The sequence below is a fragment of the Acomys russatus genome, chromosome 21 (assembly GCF_903995435.1).
Source record: "Acomys russatus chromosome 21, mAcoRus1.1, whole genome shotgun sequence".
Classification (NCBI taxonomy): domain Eukaryota; kingdom Metazoa; phylum Chordata; class Mammalia; order Rodentia; family Muridae; genus Acomys; species Acomys russatus.
In genome coordinates, this window is record NC_067157.1 from 40,551,001 (window position 1) to 40,564,059 (window position 13,059).

The following is a 13,059-nucleotide window of genomic DNA, read 5'->3' on the forward strand; positions in this document are numbered from 1 at the left end:
CTACTTTCTGTCTTTTTCCCTATGGTATTTTCCATACCCTGGGCCAAGTGGAAAGTCATGAAAAGTGTCCATTTTTACCTGGGTGGTTGTGCTATACTTTTATTTGTAGAGCTGGGAATATAAATTTTTAGAATTAATTTCCACTTTTTAGAATTCTGTTGCCTAAAAAGAGAGCTGTTATACACCTACTAATAGTTATCCACATCCTGAATAAGAGAATATACAAAATAATTTTAATCCATTATCAACAACAAATTAGCATCAAAGCTATAGTTAACAATATGAATTTATAACATGTTCCCCTCCCATGTGGAATGCATCCCTATCCTGTGTTCTCAAAATACATTGAGTTATCTATGGTTGCAATGACACCTATTCTAGAAAGAAATGAGAGCATATGCCTGGGTTAGCTTTCCCACCCACTTCACCAGTAGCCTGGAATCCAGTGAGATCATCATTAACATTGAATGGTCCTTTTTTTTTTTTTTTTTTTTCTCCTTCAGAACAGCAAAGTGTCCAGTTTAGAAGCAAGTTTGACAAGAATAGGCTTGAAGCAAGACTCAACAGACTTCCGGTAGACCCAAGAGTAGGAGAGCCCCTCGGGAAACTTTGCCTGCAAGTAGTTTATGGATTTCCTTCTAGTTCAGGGAACCAGAATTTCATGTCAGGCTCTTCCACAGAATGAGACCCAAGGGTAGGCAGAGAATCTTTACTGGGAGTCACAAAAGAACCCATATGACTCCATGAGACATGGCTTCTTTTAGGTTATTCCATTTTGGAGTAATTTTTTAAAAATATGTCTAACTTTAGTACTTTTAAAAGATCATTTGCTTGCCTTCCCTGTGGAAACTGTGCTGTCATTTCCTTAGTGTAGCCTGGATTTAGATCCTTGGGCATATTTCATTAGTGGACACCACTGCACACCTTGGATTATAATTCCAGTCTTCTCTCTAAGGCAGAGATGGTAGAGTTATCAACGTGTCTCTCTCTGGAAGAGTTCTCATTTTTTCCAGGAGTACTGGGGTGCTCTCTCAGTAACTTAACGCATACATCATTGCTACCTTCCCTAAGAAGAAGCCAAGACCTCTCAATTTTACCTTGGTTTCTAGCCTGGGCAAGAAAAAAGACTTCTGGTCACCCTCCCACCCCCTACCCTTATCCTTGTCACCTTATGTTGGTGTTGACTACTGTAATAAAAGGCTGACCACGTGACTTCAGGGTGAAGGCAATGTCCTCAGCTGAAAGTCACATGGGCAATGTGGGGACCCCTTTGAACACAGCCATATAAAGTTTGATTAGTTCTGAAAGAAGCCCTTATTTTCCCTTGAAGAATTGACAAGTCTTCATTACCTGAACAGTCTTATGCAAATGTTGTTCTGACCTTGGTGTTTTCTCCTGCCACAGGCAATGTGAAGCATTTATCCAGCCAACCAACGTTTCCTGACCTTCAGTATTGCCCTCTTCTGCAAATGCCAATTCCAAGTCCCATTCAACCTGAAGCTCCCGTGGCTCTATGACACATGCTGTTGAGTGCTTGACCGTGTGTTCTACTGAGGGAATCAAACACTGATTATCCAAAGAGAAAAGGATATTTTGTTTTTATAATAACACATATTATTGTTTTCTTCTTCCCTTTCTATGCAACTGTAAATTAATGAACAGAGAAGTATTTGGAGGTGGTAATGCATTTGTCACTGATTTGTATAATATATACAGCCATGGGAAAGTGGGTGGGGGCTTTCTTATATAAAACTGTCTTTTTAATATCTGAGAGAAAAATTACATAAAATTACACCACTTTACATTATTACATTCCTTCTGCTGTTCATATTAACCCTGTACAATAACTTCATTTATTATTTGACTATTTTATCATTATATTTTGGTTATTTATAAGTTGATCAGCCATACAACCAAATAGATTTTGTGTATTTGTTTCTAAATTTGGCCAAATTCATAAGTTCATATATTTGAATAAAATATTTTTTGTATGTGGAGTAAGCAGGAATTCTGAGTATACTATTTAACTTTAGATGACATCACACACATAGTAACCACTGGATGACTACAGTAAAGATCCTGCAGACTTAAATGGCAAGGCTGCTGGGGTGTTATCCCTTCTGCTTTTTATTCCTTTATTGTAAGTAGATCTCAGTATCTTTATTTATTTCATCCTGCAATCTCTATGATAAAGAAGACTACATTGTAACAATTTCAAAGAATTATTTTACCAAAGGTTACCATTTAAGCATATTTTCATTTTGACTCAGAAACAAGTTAGCACAACCTCTCCCAGTACCTTCAGCCTTGCATCTCATGGTAAAATACAGAGCAGATTTTACCCATTGTGACATTAGAGTACATCATGGTCTTCAGTTCCCTTTAAATAGAAATTTTATTGTTGGTTTTGTATTTTCAAGTCTTTCGTAAGTTTTGAAAGCTCTGGTTGTTTCGTTTATGAAAGCCAACAGATACTTAGTGCCTGTCTCATTTGAACCTTCGGGGCAGATGGACAGATGTCTCATGACCCCTCATGTGACCAGCAGCACATCTGGTAAGGATGTCAATCCCAAGCCTATACAACTGCTTCTCCAGAATGAAATTAGTGCTTAAATGATTATACTCCTGAGTGCATTCAACTAGATATTTCCTTATTTTTTTCTCTCTCTCTTTTTTTAATTTAACATTTAATTACCAACTGTAGAGAAACCAAAAATAAAAGTAAAGGTAATATGTTTTGTTTCAAACATGTGCTTTTAAAAAACGTCAGGACATGCTAACTTTGGGTTCTCTTTCACTGGGCTCTGGCCAGGAGGAGGCTGAAAGTTAGGCATTGCTATTCTTCTAGGATCGGTTGGGTGGGTTGGGGGGCAAGGGTGTCTATTTGCAGCATAGATATTTTGAGAAGAAGAAAATTGTTTTATATAAGAGGAGAGCCATGATCACCTTTCTACCTCAGAACCATCTTCCTCTGTAATGTTGGATATAGCTTTATATGCCACAGTGTGTAAAGCCTTGGGCTTTCATTAGGCTATTTCATACCCAAGAAAACACCTGTTTAAACAACATCAACAAAAACTCCCTGAACTCAGACCCCAAGATGTAGATTTGGTGTCTTCCTTGTTCTTGCTTTGAGAAGTCACGTATTCTTTTTTTTTTTTTTCTCCCTGCCTGTATTTGTATGCAAATGATCTCGATCTGCTATTACAGAAAAAGCTACACAAAACACTACATTGTAACCTTCTGAGTAATAAATAAGAGGAAATATATTGCAGTAACCACAATGAGAAATAAGTGTATTGTTCTTTTGAAGTATGTGGTTAAAAAACAAAACAAAACAAAACAAAACTAATCACAGACTGTCATCTAATCTGGTTACATACTGTATTTTTCATCCTGAATAAAAGTAATTTTAACACAAAATGACTTCACTGTTTGGCTGTGTTCACTGATGGAATCTGATCTTTGTATGCATCTGATAAAACAAACTGTAAAAAAGCCTATATTCTAATAAATCTACATTTTCGGAAACTATCACTCATATACACTAATGTAGTCTCCTTTCACTTGTTATCTCTCTCCTTTCTTGTACAGACATATGATTATCTATTTCTCAATTTCTCATTCAAATGAAAATCTTATTACTAGGGGGAAATGTATGTTATAAAAATATTCACGAAGCCTATTGGACTTTCATTTTCCTAACTTGGTGCTATTGACATTTAGCTGGTTACTCTCTCAAGACTACTTTCATCACTAGATTCTATCATAGTTGTTTTCTGTTGCTGTAAAGCAACACTACACCAAGACAACTTATAAAGGAAAGCATTTAATTCGTAGATGGGTGGTTTCAGAGGGTTAGAGTACGTGCTTATCATGGTTGGGAAAGTGGCTGCTGGCAGAAGAAGTAGCTGAGAGCTGACATCTGATGGGCAAGCAGAGAGGGCTGGGGGAACTGGGATGGCGTAGACTTCTAACATCTCAAAGTCCATTCCCAGTGCACACCTCCTAACCCTTCACAAACAGTTCTACCAACTGAGAACCAAGAGGGAGGCCATTCTCACTCAAACAGCTACAGACTCTAAAATCACCTGCTTATTGGTACTGTTGACTTTATTATATATTTTACGTGCAGTATGTATAAAATATACAATAAATTATATATATTGTATATATTGTTACTTAATTCTCAAGTTAACAGCTCTCTAAGAACTAGAAAATTCCCCCATAATCTATTTAAAAAGAGAAGAGAAATAATCCAATGGACTAACACTTTAAACATCTTATCTACCATGAAGTATCACTCATGGTAAGGAAACCATTGGTTTCTAGTGACTTACTGAGTAGTCACTGAAAATGGAAGTAACAACAACTAGAAGAGCTTTGTAATTCTCCTTATACTTTAAATAACGTAGTTGCTCTTGATATATATATATATATAAATTTGAGAAGGCTGGTTCTTCAGATGCGTTTCCCGCATCATTAGTTTAACACTTAGTGAAGATACACTAAAATGCCGTCCCCACTACTGAAACCCGTGTTGAATGCAAAACCTGATTAGCTTGATTAATGTAAAGCTCTTGCTAACTGAAGGCTCTTGCTGTAGGGCTAAGAGTCCACATTGTCTGTCCAATGCCTGTAACAGCCTTTATCCCAAGACGAGGGCAGATGGCAGGCATCAAATCTCATTGATAAATGCTGGTTCAGCTATTGGGATGTATTAGGCTCACCCAGGAAGGACTCCTGGAATGCAGTGAGACTTTCACACTTAGCTCAGATCATCAGAGGCTTTTGTTGCTGGTGGCAGGTTTGTTCCCAGGTCTAGGCTTGGCTGCCACTTGACTGAGACAATAGTCAGTCTAGGATGGTTATAGAAAGTTGGCTGTATCCTTTCATCCACTAGCAAGCTAACCTGGTCTCATGCAAAGGCAGATGTGGGGAGGGCTTTGGCAAAGAAGATCACAAGGCTAGGAAAGACTAGATCATATCTCACTGAGAAACTGCAAAGATGGATTAGGGCCATTTTCACCATGTAAGCTCTGGAGTATGTGAAGCAAAGGGCTTAGGGACAGAATACTGATGTCCCTACTTCCTCAGGTATCATATCTGTCACTTCGGTGGAATGGAATAGAAAGGAAGCGTTCCCTTGCCATGTTTTCTGGCTTATTTCTATGTTTTGTTTTTTAAAAATCAGCCCTTGCTGATTTGCCTTGTTTTCAGCCATACCTTGCTGGAATATAAGCCTGCTGGTTGATTTTCCTTCCGTCCTGCCTTTCTTCCTTCTTCCCTTTCTTTGTGTTTGTTTGTTGAAAGATTTTTTTTTTAGTGTATACTGTCTAGGAGGATCTGGGGAAAGGGAAAGAATATGATCAAAATGCATTGAAAAAATTTTTAAAAATATTAAAATTAGTGTCTATTAAGTCCTTCTAACTCAAGCTAACAATGCAACCTCAGAGGACAAGGAAACATTATATGTCTGTGCCTCCTCCCCCAAGTAGAGTAAATGGATTATTCTAAACTCAAACTGAATTAAGAATTTTAGGTAGAAGAATATTACGTAGGAGCCTCCTTTGCCAGATGAGTAGAAAGCATGGGATAGATCTGTCCCCCAGCATCCCATGCTTGTGTTTAAGGCAGAGAATTCGCATAAGCTCTCAAACTGGCACTAGTTCTCATCTCAGAGCCCTTTGCGTTGTGACATTGTAGAATATTTGCAATAGTGGCACACACCTTTTATCCCAACACTGTTTGGGATGCAGAGGCAGGTGGATCTCAGTGACTGTGAAGCCAATCTAGCCTACAGAGCTAGTTCTAGGACAGCCAGAGCTATACAAAGAAACTGTGTTGAAAAACCAAAACAAAACCTCTCAGAGTATTTGCACTCTACTTGCATTTGGTTCAAGATATTCCTTTGCAGGCTGGGCCTTTTTTGAATTTTATATGTAGGGGATTTGAAAAATTATCTGACAGCTTGCCCTTAGCCTAGCTCTCTGTTCCCAGAAGTCACAAATACTGAATTTCTAATTGCTTTGGTCAAGGTTCTTCAAGAAACAGATTCAAAGTATATAAAGAGAGATGTAGAAAATTACTTTGAAAGATCAGTTCACACTATTAGGCAGGCTAAGAAATCCTACCTTCTCTGTCTGCAAGTAGAAGGCCTGGGAGGGTGGTTCCAATCCAAGACCCAAGAGCCAGAGAGACAGAAAGTGTACATCCCATTTAGAGTCCCATGGACAGAGAGGCAGGAGCATCAATAACTAGAAACAGCAGAGGGTGGATCTGCCAGCTCAGGCAGAAAGCCTCAGTGTAGCCTTCTGATTTGTATTCTACTTCAGCTCCTGATGGAGTGGCTGGTCTTTACCTACACCTGTGTCAAGGGGAAGTCTTTCCAGCTAGCATTTCAAATGCTAATTTACTCCAGAAATATCTTCACTGACTCCAAAATATTTTACCAGATATGTGGTCTAGTTACATTGATACATAGAACTATTTCATTACTATAAAAGGGACAACTTCCCAGCTTACTGTGGGATGTAATTACAATTAGTACCCAATATAACTTGCTTAAGACCCTTTCCCCCAAATGTTAAGATACTGATTTTTAAATGTTTGCTATAAATTAATGATTTAAAAAAATATTTCTCTGCTTTAATTTAGGTAAAATAAAAATGTCACTATGTAAACCACTAGAAAAGTCTAAATTGTGGTGTAAGTCTGGCTCAGGTTGAGTTTATCAAACTCCAGGACAGAGCTAATTATTATACTCTGAATTGTGGTGGTCACCCATGCTGTACTTGTGCCCACATCTGTTGCACATAATCCTCATGTGTGCTCTACTCATCTTCCCACCTCCGTCATCTCAAGCTGGCTTATCATGCCAATAATTTCAGAAGTGATTTGTCCCAAATCACAGAAAAATTTGCTGGATACAATGTGCACAGAAGTTCAATGAGAGTAAATAAAAAAGAGTTAAAGAACTTTATGATTAACTGAAGGACGATAACCAGGTATCAAAATGCTATCTTGACTTAAAATTTGGCCATATGAGTTAGACTACTACTTTAAAAAAAAAAAAAAAAATCACTGTCCAAATTGCTGGAAGCAGAGTGAGTCTCTGCTTCAGGGTGTTTCTTAACAGATAAACTCAGTGATAAGCAAGCTGTTGCAATAACAATGAAGGTTGCTATGCAGATGTAGCTGCACCCCATACTCCCAGTATGTTTCTACACACCCCATACTCCCAGTATGTTTCTACACACAGGGACACTGCTCTAGAAAGCATGATTGGAGCTCTAGCTACCACCTGCAGAGCCACACTGTCGCAAACGATGTCATGCAGTGTAGTGTGGCACTGCCTTGCAAGTGAAACCCACCATTTCCCTAGTAAAAATGTCTCTTGGAAAGCTCATTTTGAGAAGCTCTATTGCACTAGTGTCCTTTAGAGATCCACAGCACACAGCAGCAATGAAAATAATGTTCTGGTTGGGGGTCACCGCAACCTGAAGAACTGTACTAAAGGGCTGCAGCAGTGGGAGAGTTGAGAACTGCTGCCTTAATGTTAAATCACTCTGGATCTCTAAGGCATTTAACTCTCGTATTTTCTCAGTACGCTTTGTGATGCACATTTGAATGGTAAACAGATGTCTTATGTGTCAGTTTTGCCAGTAAATATTTGAGGTAGCAACACATGAAGTCTGTAAAAAATGACTCAAGAATAGTGTTCTAAAAGATCATCGATAACAGTTTATGACTTTAAGCATGAGAGGAGTCGTGCTTGTTGACTAAAGAGAGCCTTATCAAAAGGCATGCTTTATCGTGAATTAGGGACGAAGACAAGGATAGCACTTTGATCCATAAAGAATCATCTGGATTTCTACAAATTGTCTTCAAGATGGCAAAGCCAGGCATGAATGTCCAAAATAGCCATAGGTGGGACGAGTAGAGACATCTACAAACTTTTCCTGGTATCTCACTGTTTACTGTTTCTTAGTTTTGTTACCAACAGGATGATAGGCAGAGTGCTTCCCCATAACCCCAGCACTGGGCAGGTAGGAGCAGAAGGATGGGGTGCTCAGGGTCTTCCTGGATTGTATAGCTAAACTGATGATCATCTGGGCCTGTCTCAAAAGAAAAAAATTAAGAAAAGAAAAGAGAGAAAATGGGACAGAAGGAAACGGGAAGGTTTGGGGTTTGCTAAAACTGATCCAGACATTTTTCCAATCAGAATGTGACTACCATACGATACCTGGAAATACCCTGTTTGTTTCCTCTATGTTTTATTTGAGGATCTGGCTTTTTCTTTCACATGCAGGCAAGCCACTTCCGGCAGCAGCACTGTGCTCTAGGCAAATCTGAACTGGATGCTTACTTGCTTCTTGCGTTATCTAGACTGTGGAAAGAGGGGTCCTGGAGAACAGCCACTGGATGCAGATAGAACTTGTGGTGGTGGTTACCAAGCTCAGTGCTCCTCAGTTTCATCAGACAGACATCTCTTGCTCAGTGGCACCAAAGTTTGCCGTGAATGCTGGCCTTGCCTCCAAGAGGAATTACTTAGTGAACTGATTTCATCTTAGTTGGTCCAGGTGTTAGAACAGTGAGTGATGGTCCTTGTGTCTTTCCTCAGTATCTCTTGAAGTCTTATTGGGCTCTCGGGGGACCCACAGAGTGAGTGTCTACAGGCCCTGCTTTAGAATCTGCCTTCTAAGTCTGCTGGTGCCCCAAGGTACCATTAAAATAAATGATAGGATAGAGTAAACTTTATCTTTTAAAACAGTAAATGGGGACATCATCTGGACAAATTTTTATGTTGTGTTAAAAGAGAAAGGCCCAAGCTAGGACTGCAGAAGAGAGAGAATGTAATGAGTCTGGTCCTGCAAGTACAGCAGGAGGAACATGTTGGGATAGAGGGTTTTACCATCATGGGAACACAGTTTTATGTTATATGCTGAATGACTGGACTTTGATCTGATATAAACTGATTTTTTTCAGGGACTTTCTGTAATAAATATTTATTTTTTGAGATATGTTTTTGAACAGTCCAAGCCAACCTCAAAATCAATATGTAGCTTGAACTTCCTTTTAAAAAGTTACTATTGTCTGTATGTGTATATGTGTATGCAGATGTGTGTGTGTATATGTAGGTATGTGTGTGTATGCCGGTATGTATGTGTGTATGCAGACCACTTTCTTGTGTGTGTGTGTACACAGATGTATGTGTGTGTGTGTGTGTGTGTGTGTGTGTGTGTGTGTGTGTGTTTTCAGGGAATGTCATGGCATCTGTATGGAAGTCAGAGGAAAAATTTCAGGAGTCAGGTCTCTCCTTCTACCTCAGGGTTCCTGGCCACACCTCTACCTCCAGCATGCTGGCATTGTAGACACAACTGGTTTTAGTCATTGCTGATGACTGAATACAGAGCTTCCTGCATGCCTGGTAAGCACTCTTATCAACTGAGCTATATCCCAAGTCCTAAAATAAAGCTATAAGAGTTATGTTGAAAAGGACAGAGGACTAGTGCAGATAATCTGGGAAAGAGAATTACTGCCTCTGAACTCACTACACTGTGTGTGGCTGTAGATAATGTAGGTTCTCAACCTTCCTGCAGCCCCAACCAATGGACTCATCACTGATGTTGGAGACATGATCAAGCTAGACTATCACCACAGGTTTTGGTGTCGTGATTTGGGTCAGAGGAGTTATTTAAGTGGCACCAAGTGCCAGCTTCTCACATTCCATGTGCAGGAAGGTCATTTGATGGACCATGAGTTGGGCCAAGAGCTATCCATGGCATGTAAAGCCTTGGGTTCTTAGACTCAACTCATGCAACCATTAAAGTAAAACAGAAGAATTAGATTTAGAGTACAAAACCTACTACTTCTCATGTAGGGATCACCCAAAAGAATTGAGGGAACTAGCTGTGGGGTTGGAACTAGAGGCAAGGCTGTAACAAAAAAAAGCCTCTCATCTAGTGATTTCCCTGAATTCTAGACCTTGTCAGTAATGGTATGTATTGTAACACATAACTAAATGGTCTGGAGAGAGAGCACCAAATGTTGTTCCCCGGACACACAGCTCATTCTCATTTTCTCTGAACTGTCCACTTAAAAAAAAATCTGAAGCAGCTCTGTTCTGAAACATGCTGTTCATTCCATTTTCTGAGTCCAGAGAGACAGCCCAGGGTTTCATTGCATTAGTGACGTTATTGAGCACACTTCCTAGTATTTTGCAGTATATAATATATAATGTGTATGATTCCTCTAGCTCCTCCGGTTTCTTTTAAAGTGTGAAATAAAGAATATTAAGGAGAGAAGAAAGTGATAAAGAATGCCCCCTTGATAGTATAGTTCCCAGATCTAATATAATGTAATGGTTTCTTTGTCCAGGAAAGAAAGCTGGCTGCCGAAAATCTATCTTTGGTGATGTCAGAGATTTTACTGAAAGTAAAAATAAATTTACCAAGTTCCTGTCCAGACAGGAAGACTGGTGAGTGGTTTGGGCGGGGGAGGGAGAAAAAACTATGAAATATTTTGAGCCTCTGCAAAACAATGTTTTTCATCTTTGTAGTGTTCATCAACAATGTAACCAGACGAGGAGAAGTAGCTTGTCTGGTGGGTAAGAGCTGTGAAACCAGACACACTCCAGATATAGGCCCTTTGTTCCTAAGTTCTATTTCTAAGCAAGCTCAGGCATTAAACCTGGCTCCCGTGAAAGGTCACACCGAATGTCATCTCTGTGGCAGCAGGAAGCAACTTTTCAAGATACGATGTAATAACGGTTTTGGATTTCTAATGGCCTGTCCTGCTGTGGGCAGCCATAATTATTGGACTCATCTGTCTTTCAGTTACTGATCTGGGACATCTGGAAAGGCCAACTTCATTAAGAAGATACCCACATGTGTGTGCGCACGCGCGCACACACACACACACACACACACACACACACACACACACACACACACACACACACAGACCTAGATTTCATCACCTCCAATAATTCCACCAATAGCAATCAGTCAATGGATTAATTGATGAAGTAGGAGCCCTTATAATCCAAGGACTGCATCTTTGTGGAAGGATTGGTCATTAAGCCTTCAACACCTGAATCTTTTAGGGAGACACTCTACTTCCGAATAAGAGTAGGCTAGCCTTCAAAAGCAAGTAATATCACTAGAATAGTTGCCCATGTAAGCCTATAGTCTCTCTTTAAGATCTACCATGGATGGCTCAGTTGAGATACACAGACATTTCCTATCCCATGTCTGAACTAGCTGTGGCATCTTTAAGAGGAGAGAGGCTCTGTAAGGAGATTGTTTCAGTCGACAATTCAATCTGTAGGGTAAACACTGCCCTATGTGGTTAGTGAGTGTGTTTGTGTTTACAGGGAGAAAGCAAGTGTATCTGTTGGAGACACAGCTGTGATTGATGTGCACTGGGACACAGGAATGTCTAAAGGTCACTAGCAACAGCTACAGCCTGAGTAAGTTGCCCACCCCCAAAGTATTATAACATTATAGCAAAGATAGGGCTTGGGGCTGACGGTGTAGCGCCTATGTTAATCTTCTCACAGCATGTGTGCTTTCCCCTTCCTATTCTTGTGAGGTTAGGAATAAAAAGAGAAATTGAGTGCTTGGCTTCTATTTACAGGGCTCTCATTGATCATCCATTTCGTTTTCCCATATGGGTTTCTGGTTAGCGCAAGACAATTCGTTTTCCAATTCCTTTTTATTTATAAGAAGTTAACTATCCACATCTCAATCAAAGATCTTCTTCTGCTGTATATTATGACCCTTTTTAAAAGTACCTATATGATTCTGTTTCTGTTGTTGTTATTTTGACTTATACAAAGTAATACGTTCATCATGGATCTTTTCTGTTGCTTGTGTTGTTGTTTTTACCATATCTTCAAGAAGGCAACAGAGGCTTTTTAAAAGGACTATTTTCGATCTGAACATTGAATTTCATATTAAAATTCTAAAGTTTCAGCTAAGACTTTTGAAATGGCCAAGTAACCAAGGGATCCAACAAAGATGTCAGGAGCATGAGTACCACTTGATAAACAGCATAAGACTGGCAACACAGGAGGGTTTTAACTAACGTGACTGGACAAGGATCTTGATATGACAGTTGAGGGTTTGTGCACATAGCAAGGCAAGGATTTTGAGTCAAATACTTAAGTCTGAGAGATGAGCAGATGCTTGGGTCCATCTACTGAAGATCTGACTCAAATGTACATTGAAGTGTTCTTGAAATAAACAATGAAGTTATCTGTCATATTTGTCTTTCTGGGCAAGAGATTCCCATATAGAGCAATATCTCAACGATGAGCATGAAGTGCTAAAGTAATAGAAAAGTCATTGTTAGCAGAGGTAATTTGCACTGTGAATGTAGCATCTAGATACAGAACTGTGCCCTCAATCACAATGGGAACACAATACATACACAAAATGTCTGCATCTACAATGGTCTTTTATTAACAAAAGTAGACGTCACACTTAGAAATATCAATATTAAAACTGATCAGTGGACACCCCACTGATAATGTTTAAGTCATACACATCTTTACTATGATTTTATCTTGCACATAAAAAATGTTTACTGGCAAACATTACATAATTTTTACATTTTGAATGTAAGTGCTCCTCATGTCAGGGTTGAGAGCAGGGCACATGATTCATCTTGCAAGAGTGTGGACCTGTACTGTTTTGTTTTAGCAATTTCAACTGAAAAACACAATGTATGAATGCATTTGATTGACTTTTGATTATTATTTTTTTCCTCACTCGACAGGGTTTCTCTGTGTAGCCTTGGCTGTTCTGGACTCACTTTTTAGACCGGGCTAGCCTCAAACTCACAGAGATCAACCTGCCTCTGCCTCACTGAGTGTGGGGATTACAAGCGTGTGCCACTACGCCTAACTGATTATCTTTATTTTATGTGTATGAATGTTTGTATACATGTGTGCATGTGTACCACATGCAAGCCTCGTGTGCTCAGAGGCCAGGAGAGACAACCATCTCCCCTAGAACTGGAGTTATACACAGCTGTTAGCTGCTAGGTGGGTAC

The 13,059-nt window shown here is 39.5% G+C and overlaps 1 protein-coding gene across 3 annotated transcripts in view; it reads left to right on the forward strand.

Moving 5' to 3' along the window:
• Positions 1-3,545, forward strand: part of Utrn (utrophin) — a 490,302-nt gene extending 486,757 nt beyond the window's left edge. For 2 of the 3 annotated variants that reach the window (XM_051164608.1, XM_051164609.1), the window contains exon 25: positions 1,405-3,545. In XM_051164608.1, coding sequence (XP_051020565.1) covers positions 1,405-1,413 — 9 coding nt within the window. In that variant the 3' untranslated portion in view covers positions 1,414-3,545. The remainder of the gene's footprint in view (positions 1-1,404) is intronic. The other variant, XM_051164610.1, reaches the window with a different exon arrangement.
• The last annotated feature ends 9,514 nt before the right edge of the window (positions 3,546-13,059 follow it).